General features: G+C 39.7%; 1 protein-coding gene across 3 annotated transcripts in view; it reads right to left on the bottom strand.

Annotated features, from left to right (window-relative positions):
• Window positions 1-322: 322 nt before the first annotated feature.
• The window catches only part of ALMS1 (ALMS1 centrosome and basal body associated protein), a 221667-nt gene continuing 199625 nt past the window's right edge, over window positions 323-22364 (bottom strand). For all 3 annotated transcript variants that reach the window (XM_043603693.1, XM_043603694.1, XM_043603695.1), the window contains 7 exons: window positions 9042-9162; window positions 7772-7975; window positions 7243-7472; window positions 6328-6511; window positions 5352-5415; window positions 1713-1812; window positions 323-661 (listed from right to left, as the gene is read on the bottom strand). In XM_043603693.1, the coding sequence (XP_043459628.1) occupies window positions 617-661; window positions 1713-1812; window positions 5352-5415; window positions 6328-6511; window positions 7243-7472; window positions 7772-7975; window positions 9042-9162 (948 nt within the window). In that variant the 3' untranslated portion in view covers window positions 323-616. The remainder of the gene's footprint in view (window positions 662-1712; window positions 1813-5351; window positions 5416-6327; window positions 6512-7242; window positions 7473-7771; window positions 7976-9041; window positions 9163-22364) is intronic.

Raw genomic sequence — 22364 nt, 5'->3', positions numbered from 1 at the left:
GGAGGGAAAATCCACCAAAGGCTAGAGGCCCCTGGGAAGCCGGAGTGAGGCTACGAGATGGCTTTGGACCTGAGGTGCCTGGTCTGCTGGGAGTGTCTGGGCATGTCCAACAGGTACCCTAACCAGACACCCTCTCCACAAAGCCCACGGCAGAGTCTTGTCACATCCTGCTGTGTGTGTAAAGAAAGGCCACATTTCATTCCCGCAGTCTATCTCCCTTGACTGATGCTTTTAGATCGAGACCCCCATCTACCCCAGGAGAGACACTGCACAGCTCCCTGCACATCTCTAGATGGTAAAGAAATGACTGTTCGCTGCTTGCTTTACTATGACTCAATCAGAAGTTATTTATTTTCTAAAAGTACAAAAACACATACAAAAGGGGACTCATTCCTGGCTAGAATTCAGAAATGATACCATTGTGAGAAACATCCCTGTGGCAAGCTCGCAGCGGACAAAGTATTGCTCCCAAACCACTCATAATCCTACTCACCATTGTTACTACTTCTAAATTACACATGGAAAAAGAGTTAAGTTTTATTAAACCAGACTCATAAAAGTAAGGATTGTGCTTCTCCAGGTTGACAAAATATAATTCCAGGAAAATATTCTTATGTCAGTTCCAGGGAACTTTTCTCCCCAAGAGCTGATTGGTCACCTTCTGTGGAAGAAAAGAAAGAGAAGTTAGATACTCTTGCCATCAGAGGCAGACAGCCACCCCAGACATGTTGCTGAGAGACCAGTGAGGTTCTACCCAAATCACATTTATCTTCCCCAGCTACAGAAACTATGGTAATTATGCAAAAAAAATTTTTCCTGAAGTGTTAAGGAAACATGATGTATATAATCAGTATCTATTATGTCTATATAGATACAGATCATTTATGATCTGGATAGACTCATCCATCCATCAGTTCAAACATACAAGTACAATGAGAGGCCTGGCCTGTGCCGCTGACACACTGGCCGGGCCATGCGGTGCCTGGGGCCCCCCTCCTCGAGGGGACCGGCCCGTCCTAGCTCCAGGTATGCTCCAGAAGCAGTTCTCCAATCCCACATCGGTCTCGCATAAACTCGTCTTTTGGATTCTGACTTTCAGAGTCCTCTGGCGTGAAGTGAAGGGGTTGGGAAGGAAATGAGAATAGTGAAGGATACAGACCTTCAGGCACGGTAGCTCCCTAGCTTCTCAAGGAATATATTGGTAGCAAGTCCCCCCGCCTCTGAGGGTCTGGGATTTGCATTACCACTGATTCCACTGGGGCCATGGGCAGGAAATGGTGGTGGCTTCCAGGCTCCGACTCCCCAAGTTGTCAACTCTTATGCCACACTTGGACATTTTCAGTTTATTTTACAAGCTTTAGAGGTATCTGATTTACCAATAAGGGGCACAAAACTACCACTGGGGACTCTAAAATGAAAATTCAACAATACTGATAGATTTGGACATTTCCACCATTAGTCCTAAGTATGGAATTTAGTTTCATTCCAAATGTATGCCTGGAAGGTGCCTCTTTTAGATTTGCCTTTTTAGATTTTTAGATTTGAAATCTAGTCACAGATGCCTTTACCTTCCAAACCTCAGCAGTGGTACAATACATTACAAGCTTAAGGCTACTCCCCAGATGTAGTTAATTCAAACAGGTCAGATGTGTTTCCCTCAATTTCTCTTTCCCCTGATAAACCTGATGGATGCTGCTCAAGGACTGACTGACCTTCTTGAATAGCTGAGCTCGTAGCCGGTATGACTTATATTCCAATCTTCTCTTCTCTTCTTCTCTCTTTCTCTGCACTTCTGGAAGCTGCTCATAAATCCTTAGGAATGGTGCCAGTGGGAACACAAAAAGCAGTGAGGTTACCCGACCATGGAGGGACATGATCTCTTCTCCCCCATCTCCCTAAGTTCTGCTGCTTCCAGGGCATTTGGCCTTGTGGGCCTGCTTCCTGTTAGACACCTGGACACGAAGAACCCTGGCTAGGGGTGCTCGTGATTTGGTAGGGGAAAAGATGAATAAAAACATTAAGAAATCCTGCTTATAGGGGCTACTTGTTCTTGAGAAAGGAGTGGGATAAAAGGGTGGAGATGATAGCTTTTTACTCTATATGCAAAAGTGTACATTTTCGATATGAGATAACAAACATGTACTAACTAGTATATTTTTAAACACACAGGAAATAATGGGAAAGAAAAGTACAATAATGGTCCCATGTACAAAATGTTACACAGAGTTCCAAGAAATGAAAGGCGGGTCTTAAAGATAGCAGAGGGAGGACAAGAGAAGGGAATACTGGTAAGGAGTCAAGGCCTCACAGAGAGGTGTGCAAGGGAGCAGATGGGAATCAGGCGAGGTGAAGGGGAGGTGGGCTGTGGAGGCCACGTAGCCATGTGAAAACCTTGGGCTCTGTCCTATCAGGGACTGGGTGCCACTGATTTTAAGTTTTATTTATTTATTTTGAGAGAGAGTGAGAACAGGGGAGGGGCAGAGAGAGAGAGAGGGAGAGAGAGAATCCCAAGCAGGGTCTATGCTGTCAGTGCAGAGCCTGGTGTGGGGCTCGATCCCATGAACCATAAGATCGTGACCTGAGCTAAAATCAAGAGTCAGACACTTAACCGACTCTGCCACCCAGGTCCTCCTGGGTTCTACTGATTTTAAGTAGGGAGGAACATGATCGAACATGCATTTGATAAATATGCTCTAACTGGAAATAATGTGAATTTGTAACAAAAGAACAGTTAAACAGATTATGGAATATAATGACATTACTACAAAGCATAAAAAAGATGTTTCAAAAAACTTTTAATAATATGGGAAAATGTTCACAATTTGATGCTTTACAAAACAAAGTAGATTACAAACCTGTATATATTGTATGATCGACAATTTGAGAAAAAAACAAGTGTGTTAATACGGGTTTCTGCAAAACCCCCACTCCTGCCAAGAAAGAGGACTAGTGTCAGTTCAGTTTAGATGGAAGGATTATCAGCGATATTTATTTCCTTCTTTCTAATTTTCTCGATACTTTCCAAAGTTTCCTATAATTTGAAAAAATATCATTGCAAATGATGTAGAGGCTTTGTGGAAAGCAAGTGAGAAAAAATCAAGAGCAGAACTAGGAAGAACAGCAGTCCCCTGAGAGCGGAGGCCAGAGCAGGTCCCAGAGCAACAAGAGCCAGGTCTCTAGGATGTGCAAACAGGCTACATGTGGAGCAGTGGGTAACACAGCTAGCGGTGACTGCTAGCCAGCTTTCTAGTTGGATGAGTGGCTGGCCCAAGCAAGTGTGGGAGTGGAGAATGGGGAGGTCTGTTTTGGATGTGGTGGAGATGATCACTAACTGCAAACACAGTAGTGGAGGGCAGGAATGAGACCAAAGAGGAACAAACATACATTTTTAAAAGTCACTGTTGATGAAAACCACAATGTGATATCACCTCACACCTGTTAGAATAGTTATTATATGTATAAAAAAAAAAACAACAACAAGAGATAACACATGTTGGTGAGGATGCAGAGAAAAGGGAACCCTTGTGCACTGCTGGTGGGAATGTAAATTGGTACAGCCAGTATGGGAAACAGTATGGTGGTTCCTTAAACAATTAAAAATACAACGACCACAAGCAACCTAAGTGTCCATCAACAGATGAATGGATAAAGAAAATGTAATATATTATTATATTATTATTCAGTCATAAAAAAGAAGGAAATTTTTCCATCTGCAACAACATAGATGGACCTTGAGGACATTATGTTAAGTGAAATAAGTCAGAGAAAGACAAAACTGTATGATCTCATTTAACATGTGGAATCTAAAAACATCAAACTCATTGAAATAGAGACTAGGATGATGGTTGCCAGGGGCTGGGGGCCAGGGAATGAGGAGATGTTAGTTAAAGGGTAAAAACTTCCAGTTATAAGAGGAATAAGTTCTGGGGATCTAAGGTACAGCAGAGGGGCTCTAGTCAGCAACACTGTATTGGATACTTCAACACTGCTCTGAGAGAAGACCTTTAATGTTCTCACCAGAACAATAAGAACACTGCCACCACCACCACCACCAAAATAGAAAGAATATGAGGTGGAGGATGTGTTAACCAACCTTAGCGTAGTGAACATACTGCCGTATATACATGTGTCAAATCATCACATTATATACCTTAAACTTATACAGTGCTATATGTCAATTAAATCCATGGCATTCTCATGATCAGTATAAGCACATCTCTGATTAACTAATTGCTAATGCATGCAGTGGCCCAAAATTCAACAAGTATAAAAGGGCAAAAAAGTTAGTCTTTGTCTTACCTCTGTACTCCAATGACTCAGCTCTTTTTCCTAAAGGCAACTGCTATTACCAGTTTTTTTGAGTATCCTTCCAGAGATATTCTATGCATATAAAAGTATATGCATCTATACAGACACTAATACTTTTTAAACACTGCAAATGGGAGCAGTGTACACATGCTTCTGAAACTTGACTTCAAAAAAATTTTTTTAAATGTTTATTTATTTTTGAGAGAAAAAGAGAGAGAGACAGACAGACAGACAAAGCATGAGCAGGGGAGGGGCAGAGAGAAAGAATCTGAAGCAGGCTCCAGGCTCTGAGTTGTCAACACAGAGACTGATGCGGGGCTCAAACTCACCAACTGTGAGATCATGACCTGAGCTGAAGTCAGATGCTTAACCAACTGAGCCACCCAGGCGCCCCTGAAACTTGACTTTTTTTTAAGCTTAACTTAATATATCTTGGAGACTATTCCATCATTTCTCACTGTATTGCATAAATTCCTAGAGATGGGATTTCATGGATAAAGGGTAATGCCCCAAATAAATATTTTATTTCAAATATTCATATCTTAGATTTTAGATATCTTTATTTATGTTTAGGTTTCTATCAAGGACAAGCCTGATTAAGGGATGCAAATTAGTGGGGATTCTTTGTATCTTTTGTATCCGACTCATCCATACCAATCTGCTACCTATTTTTCTTTCCTTTTTTAGTGCCATTGGTGAGAAACTACTTTCACAACTAATTTTCTTTCTTTTTTTTTTTTTTGAGGCGAGGAAGAGTGTACATGCACATGCGAGTGGCGAAGAGGCAGAGGGAGAGGCAGAGAGAGAGAGAATCTTAAGCAAGCTCCACACTCAGTGTAGAGACTGACTTGGGGCTCGATCTTACGACCATGAGATCACGACCTGAGCCAGAATCAAAAGCTGGACACTTAACTGCCTGAGCCTCCCAGGTGCCCCTCGTAATGTTTGAGCATAATGCCCTTATTCTGGGGGCAAGCCACAGCTCCTGATCATTTGGCCGGATTTGTACTTTTATATAATTACTCTTATTCTTTTGGCCTTACCGTTTAGACCTCTGAATCATTTCCTTCTTTCCAATAGGCCTGTTCTTTTGGGCATCCAGGAAGCCTAAAGCAAGAGAAGAAGGGGTTTTCAGTGGATAGTGTCTTAATAAGGAAGAGTGTGTTGCTCAAGAACTGGGAGAAGTTGCTGCTAGGACTCTGTGCCTCTACCTTGAGCTTGACAGCAATGGGTGGGGAGCAAGGGCCAAGGCCAAGGCCAGGGTTAGACCATGGGGACTGTGACAGCAGCCAGAGGCTCCTGAAGACACAACACTCTGTGGCACAGACTAGACACTGGCTGGTTTATGGGTAAGGCTGTGATGAAAGCATTAGGTAGGACTTTGTAGTTTTCACAGCTTTCATGTATTATATTCCTGAGGTCTTACACCTAACAGAATTGTCAGAGCACACAGTTGGAAGCCAGCCCATTTGGGTTCAAATCCCAGTATCAGGTGTATCATCTTGGGCAAGGGACTTAGGCTCTCTTTGTCTGTTTTCTCATCTGTAAAATAGGGATATTAATAGCATGTACCTCAGAGAGGTGTTATAAGCTTAAAGAAGAACAGTGCCTGGGCAAAACACATAAAGTTTACATGGCATCATCATCACCACCACCACTACTACCCCGCTACGAGGTAGGCAATCCTGGAATCAGCGCCATTGCCGAAGAAACCAACATTATACTTTTGGAACTAACTTGCTCCCAGACACACAGCTGACGTAGAAAAACCCCATTCTCATGGCACTCTTTGGTTTCCAAGCTGCAGTGGCAGGGCAAGAGTACGGGGGTTTCTCTGGATCACGAGAGTGCTGACAGCTAAACCAGGCAGGTTCTGCTACCTAAGGAGAGTTGAGTCTCAGCAAACAAAAAGTCCATTTCTGTCCCCGTAACTGGGCTGGCCTTCAGCCGTGTTCCCCGGAGTGAAGTGGACTTTACCCTCTCCAGTCAGTAACAGGAAAGTGAACAGGCAGAGTGTACCTCTCTTCAGGAGCCGGCGTGTTGGGTCCTGGCAGCCTTGCCATTCTCTGACAGTGTTGAACAGTGCCTCCCGCTCACTCTGTAACATGTTCTGTAGTTTCCTCTCCTGCACTATTAACTTCAGACGCTTTATTCTCTCCCCAGAGCGGGAGATGAAGTCCGGTCTGTGAAGCTGAAGAGATTCCTGAGGAGGAGAAAAGGCCCCCGAACCTCACATTAATGATGCAGTTTGTTCTCTAAGGGCCTAGAAAACAGTACCTGCCCAACAGTGGTTTGAAGAGCCTGTTTCTAAAGTGCAGAAAATATCTAGAGTTGAAGAATAATCTAACAACTTTCTGCGGGGGAGAGCTCCAGTAGGTAAATCAGAGGGATCAAAGGATGCCTTTGGAATAAAACAAGAACTAAGACTGTGGCAATTATAACTCTTCCAAATGTTGATGGGCTAGAGCCCAGCCCATTGTGCTATTTTAAATTTTCCCTTCAAACAAATATATTATTAAGTAACATTTCGTTCAGCTCCCAAGGTACATATAAAGGGACTTCCTGCCTTTTAAATCCTGTGCTAAGCAGGAATGGGAGTTATGTAAATGGAGGAACAAACATCAGGCCTCCAGAGCACTCCACATGCAGATGTCTATGAGCCCAGTGGGCAGCATCACGGCACCCTCCCTTCTATTGCCTCGTCCCAGGTTCAGAGGGCAATGCACAGTTTAGAATGGTTAACAGTAAGTCAGCCTTTGTTTAATGATGACAGTGGGAACAGATGAAATTCTAGAAGTGCCAGAAATGAGGGTTAGGAGACTATTCTTCAGAAGGCCAAATCACACATTTAACTTCTTTGTATCTCCCCTCCAGCACCCCACCCCCCGAACCCCCACCTTAAACATGGCTAAAATGAACTCAGTGTCGCTGCACCTGTAGGGTTGCTTTCACAAATGGCCTCGGGGGATCTCTGCCTGGGCCTGCTAGTGACCCGTGGCTGTCCATGTGCTGTCCCTGCCAGTTCTGTTCCCGCAGTGGCTCTCTCCACGGTTTGGTGTTGGTTATTGGTGCAAACCAGCAGATACCAGGGCCATAAAGTTTGGGCAGGTTTTCCTTCTTAGGACCACACTTCACATTTTCCACAGGAACAAACCATGAAACTCCTATGGGAAATATTTTTAAGAAAGAAAAAAGATTTTTCGTTCTTCTCACCAAAGACATGTGCATAGCATAGGCTCTCAGGGGACTCAGCCGTCAGAGACCACCGCGATGCCCTGGAGTTTGCGTAACTGCAGGTATGATTGTAATTATAGTGCTAGATACTTTGAAAATTTGCCAAGGTGGTGCTGGGGTGTGGGGAGATGGGGTCAACACAGAGTCATTAGAAATAAAGAATCTTAGCATCGCAAGAGACTTGAAATTCACTAGTTCTTCTGCTACAACACTGGAATTAAAAACTGACCTTCACTGCAACTCTGCTTGTTCTTCCTTAACTTTTTATCCCCAAGATAACCGGTGAGAAGACTTTTCTCTTCTATTTTTTCTTCTGACCAAGAAGTCACATCGCTGTACTCTTCTACTCTTGCCTCGCTAGAGCTTGGAGTTGGGAAAGTCATCCCAACATCTCGAGTGTGTTTTTTGACACCATTCACGATCTCCAAGTTACCTGAGGGGAAAGATCCACAGATATCCTGGGAGCAGCCTTGAGACTTAGTTGCCATGTGTATTCAATTCAGTAAACAAATACTTTTGAAGTCTTCAAAAATGCAAGCTACTGCCTCCTCTGGGTGGTGTAGAGGGGTGTGAGGGACAGAGACAGACGGGAGGGGAGAGAGGGAGAAGGAGGGAGGGAAAGTGGAAGAAGAAAGGAAGGTTTTTATTTCTTAGTCAGTTTAGGTATTAGAGGGAAAAAAATCACTCACATGGATTCAATGGGTAAAGGATTTTAGTTCTGATCCAAAGTGAGAAAGACATTAAATGCTTATAGTCCTCCTGGCAGTCACCCAGGTAAGAAAGAGGGTGACAGACACAAAGACAAGACTGGAGGGGGAAAAAAATCAAGGGAGTTTACTTCTCTTATATAAAATCAAAAGATATAGAAAAACATAAGTGAAAAGCCTCCTTCCCACTCCTGTTCTCCGTTCATTCAATTTGCAACCCCCTGGTTCCAGAGAATTTTTTGCACACATTCAAGCAATTTTCTTCCTTTATTTTTAAAGCACTTTGTGTTTTCTTTTTAATTATCTCTGTGGGAGATCTTGCCATATTAGCAGAGAGAGAGTTTCCTCATCCTATGTCTTGTTATATGGATGTATGATAATTTATTTAAACATTTGGCTATCAATGGACATCTAAGTCAATTTAAATTTTCTGTTATAATCAACAATACTTCAATGATTAATTCTGTCCACTTGTTATTTTGCACATATGCACAATATATCTATAGGCTAAATTCCAAAAGTAAAAGTGCTAGATCAAAGTAATTTGAATAGAAACTGCCAAATTGCCTCATGGGGGTTGTACTCCCAACTTACATGTATGAGAACCTATTCCTTTACACTTGTGCCCAGAAACTTACTACCGAACTTCGATTTTTGCCAGTCTGATAGGTGGCAAATGGCATTTGAGTATAGTTTTAATCTTCACTTATTTTAGTGTGAGGTTGAATATCTTAATATATGTTTAAGGTCTACTTGTATTTCAATGGAAATGTTTAAATTCAAGTAATTTACCTGCTTGTACACCCTTGTTTAACATATGTACATTTTGCTTGTTGCAAAGGGTGGGGCTTGAGCTCCAGAAACTACTGGTAGAAGATGAAATAGAATCAGAAGAAATCACATGGTTTGCCACCTGGAAAAACAAAAGAGACCCTGTTAGCATTACCTGCAGTCAATGGCATAGTCACCTACAGGATAAAGAACACATACAAGCTACCACGAGCCCTTTCTAATTCAGTTCTACTTGTTGGGATAAAGTTGCTCTCCAGAAAGCTTGTGACAATGTGAACATGTTACCATATACTTTATGATAGGGAGGTGAATACTGCTATGGTTGGATAAGGGCCTGAGCTGTCTTAAGAAGGTAAGCCAAAAAGAGTGGGTATGTTCAGGAAATACGAATCAAAACCACAACGAGATACCACCTTACACCTGTCAGAATGGCTAACATTAACAACTCAGGCAACAACAGATGCTGGTGAAGATGCGGAGAAAGAGGATCTCTTTTGCCCTGCTGGTGGGAATGCAAACTGGAGCAGTCACTTTGGAAAACAGTATGGAGGTTCCTCAAAAAATTAAAAATGCAACTACCCTACAACCCAGAAATTGCACCACTAGGTATTTATCCAAGGGATACAGGTGTGCTGTTTTGAAGGGGCACACGCACCCCAGTGTTTATAGCAGCGCTATCGACAATAGCCAAAGTGTGGAAAGAGCCCAAATGTCCATCGATGGATGAATGGATAAAGAAGAAGTGGTACACACACACACACACACACACACACACACACACACACAATGGAGTATTAGTCAGCAATCAAAAAGAATGAAATCTTGCCATTTGCAACTATGTGGCTGGAACTAGAGGGTATTATGTTAAGTGAAATCAGCCAGTCAGGGAAAGACAAATATCATTTGACTTCACTCATATGAGGGCTTTAAGACACAGAATATATGAACATAAGGGAAGGGAAGCAAAAATAGTATAAAAACAGGGAAGCGGACAAAACATAAGAGACTCTTAAATGTGGAGAACAAACAGGGTTACTGGTGGGGTTGTGGGAAGAGGGATGGGCTAAATGGGCAAGGGGCATTAAGAAATCTACTCCTGAAATCATTGTTGCACTACATGGTAACTAATTTGGATGTGAATTGAAAAAATAAAATTAAAAAAAAAAAAAAGAGTGGATATGTTCACAAGACTTGAAGAAACTCCAAAGAGGATGCTAGCCAAAGATTAGCCTGGTGGGTTTTCAGAATGAAATTCTAACTTGACACGTGCAAAACAATTTCAATGAGAGATAAAGAGGGCCAGGAATGACTAAAGAGGTGCTGTCCAGTAAGATCAGACTCAGATACTTATACATGGGTAAATATACAAAGAGCTGAAAGGCCCCATGAGAAGTCCTGAATAACTGGAGTATTGCAAAAATTATTAAAGAGCCCAAAAGGGGGGGCGCCTGGGTGGCTCAGTCGGTTAGGCGTCCGGCTTCGGCTCAGGTCATGATCTCGCAGTCTGTGAGTTCGAGCCCCGCGTCTGGCTCTGGGCTGACAGCTCAGAGCCTGGAGCCTGTTTCAGATTCTGTGTTTCCCTCTCTCTGACCCTCCCCCGTTCATGCTCTGTCTCTCTCTGTCTCAGAAATAAACATTTAAAAAAATTTTTTTTTTAAAAAGAGCCCAAAAGGCTTTTAAGTTAGGTTCAGAGCAAATAGAGCAAAGAAGGGTAACTTCATGGATTAAAGTGGATGGTGGAATGCTAGTGAATGACAGAAAGATTATCAAAATGTAGTATAAAACAGTATTTCTTAAGCTTGCTCGTCACAACAATCTCCTGGAGGATGGGTCCAAACTCAGAACAATGAATTGGAGTCTCGAGGGGAGGGGTCTGGGCATCTATATTTTGAATAAATGCCGGATGCTTGTCTACTTAAGCAATTTTGGTAAAGATGAATTGACAGCCAACTCAGGAAAGGAAACAGGGTGTCTTTTCCTCTGAACTAAATAAACTATATCCCAGGACCTTCAGGAGACTTGAAACAGTTTCTTTCAGAAACTTGATACAGAGCACGTGAAGTTAAATGACCCGGGACAGGAAATGTTTTGATTTTCAAAAAGATAAGCATTGCAAACTGGTGGGTTTAAGAATGATGACATATAAAGTGCTAGAATGGATCACCAATCTAATCATTTACAAGCATTTAGAGGTCAAAGAGATAAGCACATTTCAGGCAGTGCTCAAGAGCAGGAAGAACGAGCCTTGCCAGATTAGCCTGGTTTTTCTAGTAGATATGGTCACTGATGGGTAGGCCAAAAGAATGTGTGGTCAAGGACAGCTAGAGTTGATTAAAATGACGAGACTTCTCCTGACATCTTTGAGGGCAAGATGGAGTTATGTGGGTTAAATGATAAAATAAGTTGGTAGAACCACAGGTGGTTGAAGCATTCTTACCCAAATATTATGAAAACAGAGAGAGGCCTTTATTAATGAGTGGTATGTCTTGCACTCAACAGCAAATATTTACTAAGCACCTATTGTGTCCAGTTGCTTGGTTTGCTCTGGCTATTCCTTCTTAACATTTTATATATCAATGTCTTGGAGATATGGGAAGCAGGAGATTTCTTGTACAATGCGTATCTGGGAGGGCCTAAATGACTGTCAAGATCCAAAATAATAAACAGGAATGATGGGCCAAATCCAACAAGGGATCATTGTAAAGCCCTATACATCAGGCAGGAGGAATGGCAGCAACTTTGACACAGTAGGAAAAGCTGTGCATCTGAAGTTCAAAGGCCTAAGCCAGTCTCTGATCTTCCCTTTATTAGCTGTGTCTACTTGCATAATCACTGCACTCTCTGTGCCAGTTTACCCGGCTCAAAAAGGGAGCACTTGCATTTCTGAAATTACAGAAGTGTTAGAAAGAACAAATGATTTAGAATATAAGTTGTAAAAAAAAAAATATAAAAGTCATATAAAACTGAGACTATTGTGATGTCAAAAAAAACCAAAACGTATGAATATGTGGTGAAGAAGATATGACTGACTGGCAATATACTACACCTTCTCTGCAGCTGTAGGAGGTACTGAAATGGACTGACTTTCAGGAAAGATTAAGTATAAAAAGCAAAGTATGCTGCCAGGTCTGTGGGGAAAAAAAAAAAGGTCAAAAACATATTTGCTTTCTTATTGATAAAATACCCGTGAAAGAAAAGAACCTAAATTGGAAAGGAAGAAGTACAACTGTTTTTATTTGCAAATGACATGATTCTGTCCAAATAAAATACTAAGGAATCCATAAAGAAGTATTAGAACTAATAAGTTTAGCCAGATTATAGATATAAGACAAGATAAAAAATCAACTGTATTTCTATATTCTAGCAATAAGCAATCTGAAAATAAAAATTAAGGAAACAATCCCATTCACAACAACATCAAAAAGAATGAAATATTTAGGAATAAATTTAACAACAGAAGTGCAAGGCTTACATGCTGAAAACACTGGCGGAAGAAATTAAAGATCTAAATAAATAGTGAGACATTCCATATATGTAATTTAAAAATGGGCTAAAGGCTTGAAGAGATATTTCACCAAAGAAGACAGAAAAGTATACTTTTCATCAGTATACGAAAAGATGTTCAACATCATCAGTCATAAGGAAAATACAAATTAAAATCATAATAAGATACACTTCACACCCACTACTATGGCTATAATAAAAAAGATGGCTAATACTAAGTGTAGACAAGGAAGTGGAGAGATGAGAAACTTTATATACTGCAGGTGGGAATGTAAAAACATACAGCCACTTTGGAAAACACTTTGGCATTTTCTTAAACATAAACTTCACACAGGACCTGGTAATTCTAATATTCTAATTCCAAAAGAAAACATATGTCCACACAATAACTTTTACACAAACATTCATAGCAGCATTATTCTTATCCAAAATATGAAACAATCCAAATGTCCAACTGGGAACTGGGTAAACAAAATGTGGTATATCCATACAATGGAATACTAATCAGCAATAAAAAGGAACTACTGATACATGCTACAACATGAATGAACCTTGAAAACATCGTGCTAAGCCAAAGAAGCCAGATGCAAAAGACTACATATTGTATGATTCTATTTACATGAAATGTCCAGAAAAGGCAGAAGGCATATTAGAGGTTGTCTGGGGCTGGGAATGTGGATTGATAACAAGCAGGTACAAACGACCTTTTTGGAGTGACAGAAATGTTCCGAAACTGGGTTATGGCGATGACTACACAATTCTGTAACTTCACTAAAAATAACTGTACACTTAAAATGGATGAATTCTATGGTATGTAAATTATACTTCAACCAAGCTGTTTTATTTTTATTTTATTTGAAAAAAAGTTTTTTTAATGTTTCTTCATTTGAGAGCGAGCGAGCGAGCACGAGCAGGGATGGGCACAGAATCTGAAGCAGGCTCTAGGCTCTAAGCTCTCAGCACAGAGCCCTATGTGGGACTTGAACTCACAATCCGTGAGATCATGACCTGAGCCGAAGTAGGATGCTTAACCTTCTGAGCAATGCAGGTTCAACTAAGCTGCTTTAAAAAAAAAAAAAAAAAAAAAAAAAATCTCTGTGAAGATACGCAAGAACTAGTAACACTGAGTAGCTCTGGAAAGGAGAGCTAGGTGTCCAAGGTACAGGAGTGGGAAGGACACTATCAAATACTCTTTTATACATTTAAAATTTTGTATCATGTGATTGTATTATCAGTTTAAGAAACGAAAATAAAACAAAAATAGTGAAAATAAAACCGAGAAGAGTGTGGCAATAGAAGTTTCATGGCTCTGGTGAGCTCAACAGAAGTAAAACATATGTTAGGACATAGAAATGTTCTAGCCACAGAAAGGAAGGTGATAAATCTGCTCTGTCAACATGCTCTCACCATCTGAAGCACAACACGCTTAGTTCAAAGACAAATGTTTAAAAATAAGATATCAGCAAACTTAGTAGACCCAGGAAAGCTGACAATTTATAGGAAGTGAGGTGGGGTAAGGAAGCATGACCTGTGAAAAATGGTTCAGAGTGAAGACCTGAGAGAAAACACTTTTGGGAAGGAAGCAGGAACCCGAGAGGAAGAAAATTAGACCTATTTTCTGTGCCTTCTGAAAACAGAGCCAGGAACAGAGCCAGGGAGTGCAATGATTGCAGGTTTTGGGTCTCTAGAAGTTAAGACCTTCAATAATAGAGTCTCATACACATGGACAAGCTGCTCATGTGCAGTCAGGGAGCGGTGGAGCTGTCCGCAAGTAGATGCTGGAGTGCCCTATGGTGCAAATGCAGCAGAAATGACGGTCCCTTCAAGCCCCAGTCTCTTCAACATCCATAGTATACAACCAGTCATGGTATGTACCAATGGGTGTAAAAAACACATCTACATCGGGTCCAATGGCAAGCCTTGGTGTGTGTGTGTTTCTAGTTCAAATCTCTTTCATGTTAATTCCTGCCTATAAAAAATAAAATATTTAAAAATAGAAAATAGTCTAAAAAATATTCCCTCTCAACAAAATAGATTTAATTAGACCTCTAGGATGGTGAAAATCAAAAGGACAGAAAAAGACAAGTGTTTTCAAGGATGTGGAGAAATTGGAACCCTCATACACTGCTGGTGGGAACGCAAAATGGTGACAATACTTTAGGTAACACCCTGGTAGTTCCTCAAATGGTTAAATGTGGAGTTACCATATGCTCCAGCATTTATCTGCTCCCAGGCACATGCCCAAAAGAAATGAGAACATACGTCCACACAAAAACTTGTACATGAATGTTCACAGCAGCCTTGTTAATAATACCCCAAAAAATAGAAGAAAGCCAAATATTTTTTTACTAAGTGGATGAATAAAACATGTAATGGAATGTTCATACAATGGAATATTATTTGGCAATAAAAAGTAATGAATACACTGCTACAATGTAGATGAACCTTAAAAACATTAAGCGAGGGGCGCCTGGGTGGCGCAGTCGGTTAAGCGTCCGACTTCAGCCAGGTCACGATCTCGCGGTCCGTGAGTTCGAGCCCCGCGTCGGGCTCTGGGCTGATGGCTCGGAGCCTGGAGCCTGTTTCCGATTCTGTGTCTCCCTCTCTCTCTGCCCCTCCCCCGTTCATGCTCTGTCTCTCTCTGTCCCAAAAATAAAAAAAAAAAAACGTTGAAAACAAAACAAAACAAAACAAAAAAAACCAAAAAACAAAAAACATTAAGCGAAAGAAGCCAGTCACAAAATACATACACATACAATACATACAAGCCAGTCATACATACAATACATACACGTATTGTATGATTCTATTATATGCAATGTCCAGAATAATCTAGAGAAAGTAGATTAGTAACCACAGCCAGGGGCTGGGGCAGGGGTAAGAGGTTGGGAGAAATGCAGGGTGACTTTGCTAAAGAGTACAGGGTGTTTTTAGAGGGTGTTGAAAATGTTTTAATATTAGATTGGGGTGATGGTTGCACAACCCCATGAATAATACTAAAACCCACTAAACTGTACACTTTACATAAGTGAATTTTATGGTATGTGAAAGATCTCAAAAAAAGCTGTAAAATGTTTGTTCACTACGCAAACTGAAATAATGTAGATTATGAAGCCTTACTTGGAGGAAAAAGCTTCTCATGTTTTATGGTCCCCATCTTGTTACTAAAGCAGTGATACAAGAGCAATGAAAGGGGAGCAACAGTGTCATTATCATACAACAAAGCATGAACAAACCCAACAAAAATGTGGGCACTGGATGTTGTAGGCATGATGTAGCACTACATACGCTATGGCGAGGGCCAGTGCAAACCGTCAGAATCATGCAATCATGCCATGTTGACTTCCACACTGAGTCACAACAATCATCACATGCACAGGTCTCACTGTGTCTCACAATCTGTGCTGATGACCTACCAAGGGACTGAACATCATTTTTGCTGAATTCATTTACAGATGCTGTTGGTAAACCACAACAGTTATTCTCCTTAGTCCACGGGAGAGTCTCAGGCATCTCCTCAGATGATTCCGTCATCCCTCAGCGCCTGCGTGTGAATCAGCCCACTCAGTCCTCTACAGTGAGGCTTACAATGAAAAGATTTAAGTGACTACAAATCAACTGACATTATCAACCACCATGGTTTATGCTTTCTGTTGCAGAGAGTCTCAGAAGAAGATACATGCTGTCTGGCTGCCTGCTTCTGTTTTAATTTCTATTATTATGATAGCAAACTCACCTGCTGATGTCTTATTCCACAACAGGAACTGCTACCATCTCAGAGATGTGTCAGGCTTTTTGTAATACTTTTCGGTTTAATTAAAATCTAGGTGGGATTCGTTCCCACATTTATTGATCAGAGACATCTTCAGATAGACCCTCTTCAAAAAAGCTTTTCAATTAAAAATTTACCATTTTTTTAGAGGGGGGAGAGGCAGAGGGAGAGCAAGAGAATCATGGCTTGATCCCATGACTGTGAGATCACCACCTAGGCTGAAATCGAGTTAGATGCTTAACCCAACTGAACCACCCAGGCACCCACCAAAATTACTTTTTTTAGGTGGAAATTGAGCTTGGCAAAACATATCCAATATAGGAGGAAGGCCATGTCTTCTTTCATGACCCTATATGGCTATTCTTCATACAGGCAACTTGTTCCTGTTGACATTCTGCCAGTCAGATGACTGCTAGGAGATGCTTTTCTTTCAGAGGAATGTGTTTATGCTAGTTAATTTATAACCACTTAAGTTTAGAACCAGAGGTACATACTGATAAGACAGAGTCAAAGTCTTATCAGAACTATAGTCTATGGTACCAAAGGACAGTCTTTTCTTGTGAAGTGTTTTTTAGATATGTGCAGATCAAACTGTCAACTGTAGTTTCAATAATAAAATTTACCAACCAGGAAAGGGTGACACAATCACAAAGTGTCTGTGTAAAACACAACATTTTGATATAATTTCTAGAGACAAGATTAAAGTGTACAAAAACAGGAATTCAGGTGATAACTGTCTGTTAGTCATCTTTAGAGAATCAGAACAGGTCATTTATTTCTGCAAGTCTGGCAGATGGTAACTATGAAAAATCCTCCTTAGAAAATTAAAAAGGCACTGTGCCTGGCTAATAGATCCCCAGAAAGAATTTTTTTTTTTTTTTGGTACATGAGTGAGTAAAGGTTGCAGAGCCAGAATGATTCTGCATTATGCCCAAATTCAAAAAATGGCCATGAGACTTGATGGTTAAAATATAATGGAAGTACCAGTCATTAGAACTGAGGTCAAGAGGGGCGCCTGGGTGGCTCGGTCAGTTAAGCGTCCGACTTCGGCTCAGGTCATGATCTCGCAGTCCGTGAGTTCGAGCCCCGCGTCGGGCTCTGTGCTGACAGTTCAGAGCCTGGAGCCTGTTTCAGATTCTGTGTCTCCCTCTCTCTGACCCTCCCCCGTTCATGCTCTGTCTCTCTCTGTCTCAAAAATAAATAAACGTTAAAAAAAAAAAAAAATAAAAAAAAAAAAAAAGAACTGAGGTCAAGAAACTCTAACAGCATAGTAAAGTTCCCCAGATAATGGCAAGACTTGGGCTAGAAAGAAAGAAAACGAACAGAGCTAAAGTCCTCAATTAACGTAGGGGAAAACCTAGAAGGTTAACAAATGATTATGAAAGTCTTGTGCAGGGCTGTAGAGCAAGAGGACAGGGGTCCCGAAGAATTTTCTATTAGGTTTGAAAACTTACAGTCTGGAAGTGGCCCTCTTTTTCTTCTCTGCATTCTCTCAAGTATCTTTCCTCTTGGATTTAATACTCATGAGGATTATGATCACCTTTACATAAATGATTCTAAAATCTTTATTTCACTCATGACATACTCATGAGGTCAGATATATCTATATTTGTTATTTTCACTTGGATGTTCTGATCTAACTTCAAGTTTAATAAATGAAATTCCTTCATATTTCGATCAGAATTAGTTTCCTTTTTCAGAGCTCTCTATTTTGATAGAGTGTTCACATATTATTTCAGTTGTTCTGGGTAAAAATTTCAGAAGAAACATGGCTATTAATTACCAAGTCCAACTGATTAGAGTCCAGCTTAACAAAAGAATATTAGATTTTTATAATAAATTGTGAATATCACTTACTTATTTAAAAATATCTACTGACAATTAGCTAAACATCTGTAAATAAAATTATATTCACAGAATATATTCCATGTAGATTAAAGATTTAAATGCATTAAAAAATATTTAAAAAAACCAGAAGAATTATTTTTTTAAATAATCTTGAGGTTGGGAAGATCTTTCATAGAATGGAACAAAGAAATAAGTTGAATACATAATACTATTACAATATTAATAAAATGTAACTAATCTTGAGAATAGGAAAAAAATCTTCGAAGAAAAATGGACAAGGGATATAAAAAAGTAGCCCTCAAAATAAGAAATGTAAATGGCAATCCCTGAAACCTAATGTAAAAAAAATGCATTTTAAAGCAATGAGTTTTTCCACACATCAGATTAGCAAATATTAAACAGACTGATACTACCCATAGTTGGCAAGAGAGTGAGGAGACACATATGCTTATACTTTTTGGTGGGAACATATATTGTGACAAATTTCTAGAGCGCATGCAGAGGGCTTTAGATTACAGAGAGTCTTCACGGGGCTCTACCTCACGAACCATGAGATTATGACCTGAGCCAAATCTTAATTGACTGAGCCACCCAGGCTTCCTGATTTAAAACTTCTTGATCAATTTTCTCAATTTATAGTCTCCTAGAAAATCATCCATCTAAATTTAGATATATATCAGCCTAAAGTTACATACAGTAGTCTTTTTGAAGGAAACCACCTCAGTCTGTGGTTACACCCTTCCATCTTGCTTATGTTTGCCATGGTCAGGATAACCAGAGATTTGGTCTACTGGTTTTTTCCAAAGAATCAGCTCTTGGTTATATTGATCAGTTTTGGGGATTGACATTAATTTATATATTTTCTCTTTTTTTGTTCTCATTTTTATTATTATTATTATTATTATTATTATTATTATTATTTTAAATGTTTTATTTATTTTTAAGACAGAGAGAGACAGAGCATGGGCAGAGAGAGAGAGAGAGAGAGAGAGGGAGACACAGAATCCAAAGCAGGCTCCAGGCTCCAAGCTGTCAACACAGAGCCAGGCATGGGGCCTGAACCCATGAACTGTGAGATTGTGACCTGAGCCGAAGTCGGACACTTAACCAACTGAGCCACCCAGGCGCCCCTATTTTATTATTTTTCAAAGTTTATTTATTTTGAGAGAGAGAAAGTGCAAGTGAGGAGGGACAGAGAGAGAGAGGGAGAGAGAGAATCCTAAGCAGGCTCTGCGCTGCCAGCACAGAGCCAGACATGGAGCCCAAATCCACAAACTGAAAGATAATAACCTGAGCCAAAACCAAGAGTCAGATGCTTGACTGACTGAGCCATCCAGGCACCCCATATTTATTATAATTATTAAAAATTTTTCAAAATTTTCATTTACTTATATATTTTTATTTAGATTTTTTGTTTCAAGTTTTTATTTAAATTCCAGTTAGTTAACATACAGCATAATATTAATTTCAGGAGTAGAATTTAGGGATTCATCATTGACATATAACATCCAGTGCTCATCACAAGTGCCCTCCTTAAAATATATTTCCCACTTTATTAATTACTTCTTGAGTTCCTTGTATGTTAGTCTTCTTCCATACTAGAAGACTTATTTCAATTATTTCCTAATTGAACTTATTTAGAATGTTTTAAAATTATCTATTTAATGAAAAAAATATATAGTTGTTAAATTCCAACTTTATTGCATTGTGGTTAGAAAATATGAGCATAGTTATTAGTCTTCTACTTTGGGGCTTTATCAACATTTTGCCTAAGTAAAATTAATTTTTGGAAATATTCCATGGGCATTTGGAACGTGTGGATGCTGTGTTTTGGGAATGAAGTTTTATATAGATATTCTAAATCACACTTGTTAATATTGCTAGTAATCTTTCATATCTTTTTTTATCTGTTACATGTCAATAGCTGAAAAAATCAATTAAAGTATCCCACTTTTGTACTTGTCACATTCTATCTTATAACTGCATTTGGCTGAATGAACAAATGTATTCTGGTTGAAAGTACGGCAGTAATTCTGGAAGTCTCTAAAAGACTCTTTCCTCCTTTGACATTTACAGTGGGGATAGGGTAGATTCTCAAGACAAGAAACATTTAATTAAAAATGGGGGGAAAAGATCCTTGGTATAGAAATTTATATATATACTTTTAATTAAATATTTTTAACGTTTATTTTTGAAACAGAGAGAGACAGGGCTTGAGTGGGGGAGGGGGAGAGAAAGAGAGGGAGACACAGAATCCAAAGCAGACTCCAGGCTCTGAGCTGTCAGCACAGAACCAGATGCAGGGCTCAAACTCGTAAACCGTGAGATCATGACCTGAGATGAAGTCGGCCGCTTAACCGACTGAGCCACTCAGGTGCCCCTAGAAATTTGTATTTCTAAATCTTCTGGCCAAACTAGAAATTACTGGCAGAGAAGTGGAAATATAGGGATTTCCATGCATTGCAGTTAGGATATGAACTGGAAACCAGTTTGGTACTAATGTAGGAAACTTATATAGCTTATGATCCAAGAATTCCACTTCTGGGTATATATTCCAAAGACAGTCTCACACAGATCCAATGGCGGGGGGTATGGACAAGGGTGTGCACTCCCATTTTTCTGTGATGCTGGGAGTCAGCAGCAACCTGGGTGCCCATCACAGGGAAAATGCATCAGTAAACTGGTAGATGCACTCAATGGAGTATGATGCAATGATCAGAAACCTGATTAGATGTACATATAGCAATGTAGATAAATGTTAAAAATATAAAAAATATAATGCTTATTGAAAATAAGAAAAAAATGATATGGCTTTTATATAAAATGAAGACACATAACGCACATAAAGAATACACATTTTGTAAGAGCTCTTGTAAGCCAAAATATATTTATATAACAAGACCAGTTGCCTATGGAAAAATAGGAATGAGGATGCAATGTGGGGATAAAATTTTTAAAGTGAAGCCATGACCCTAGGAACATATTCAACTCAACCCTCAGAACTTAAGGTTAAAAATTTGTTTTACTTTATCTTGCCATATTATGGTATGTAATACTTTTCTGATCCTATTCTTCTACTCTGCTTCTAGAAAGATTTATTATGACTAGATTGGAGGTACAAATAGGTATTTTAGGCAGACACTAGAACAAAATGAAAAGCTTGAGAATCCTCCTTTCCAGCTCGTAACTAACATTCTGTGTTTGTTTGATTAGACTGGCTTACCTCACTTTTTTATTAATGTCAAACAAAACCAATTTTTATGGTGCCTTATTAGAAAATATGTTTCTCATAAAAATTATATCAAAAGACACAGAACATTATAAAGGAAAACATTTATAATGCCACAATTTTAAATAGTTTAATTTTTGTTCCAGTCACACACATACAAGTATATATTAAATATACGGCTTTATATCTTGCTTTTGATCTCTTAATGTATAATGACACTTATTTTTGGTTCCAAGAAACTGCTTTTGACTTTTGTTTCTTTCCATACATGAGTGTGATTGTAAAGACTGGTGTAAAATCAGCCTGTTTTATAAAAATCTATTAATCATTGGTAAACATTTACTAAATATTATAAAAGCTCTCATTTCATTCTCTCATGGAGGCCTCTTTGGTAGTTTGTGTTGTTCATTTGCCCAACTGCTGGAAACATGGGCAACTGGAGGTAATGAGAGGTCAAAAACAGAGAAATAATTCATATTCACTTGATAATTTGACTTTTCTTTTTTTGTATGGGCAGTAGTAAACTACCCCTCTTCTTGGACTCAAGTGCACAACCAGATATTGAGAAAAATAGATGGGGAAAGAAGGGAGAAAGAAAAAGCCAGGAGAGAGAGAGACAGGAAGAGCATGTATGTGCACAGAGACATAGCAGGAACATGACAGAGAGGGAGGAGGAGGGGAGTAACCACAGAAACAAGAGACACACAGCAGAGACAATAGGACAACAGACAGCATGGGGGTGGGGAGAACAAGTGTATGGAGCGTGGGTGCACAGACGCAGAAAGAAAGAAGAGAGAAGCAGACAGAGCACAAAGATACAGTAGTGAGAGGGAAACATGAACTTCAGAGACTGAGACAGATTGCACACAGTGGAGAGAGGCACAAAGGAAGTGAGGAAGTCATCAAAGGAAGAGGGGAAGGATGGGCAGGCAGCTGCTGTTATCCCCTTATATGGACTCCTAAACCCTTA

Source organism: Prionailurus bengalensis, chromosome A3, assembly GCF_016509475.1.
Source record: "Prionailurus bengalensis isolate Pbe53 chromosome A3, Fcat_Pben_1.1_paternal_pri, whole genome shotgun sequence".
NCBI lineage: Eukaryota > Metazoa > Chordata > Mammalia > Carnivora > Felidae > Prionailurus > Prionailurus bengalensis.
This window is presented reverse-complemented; position numbering and strand designations above follow the sequence as displayed.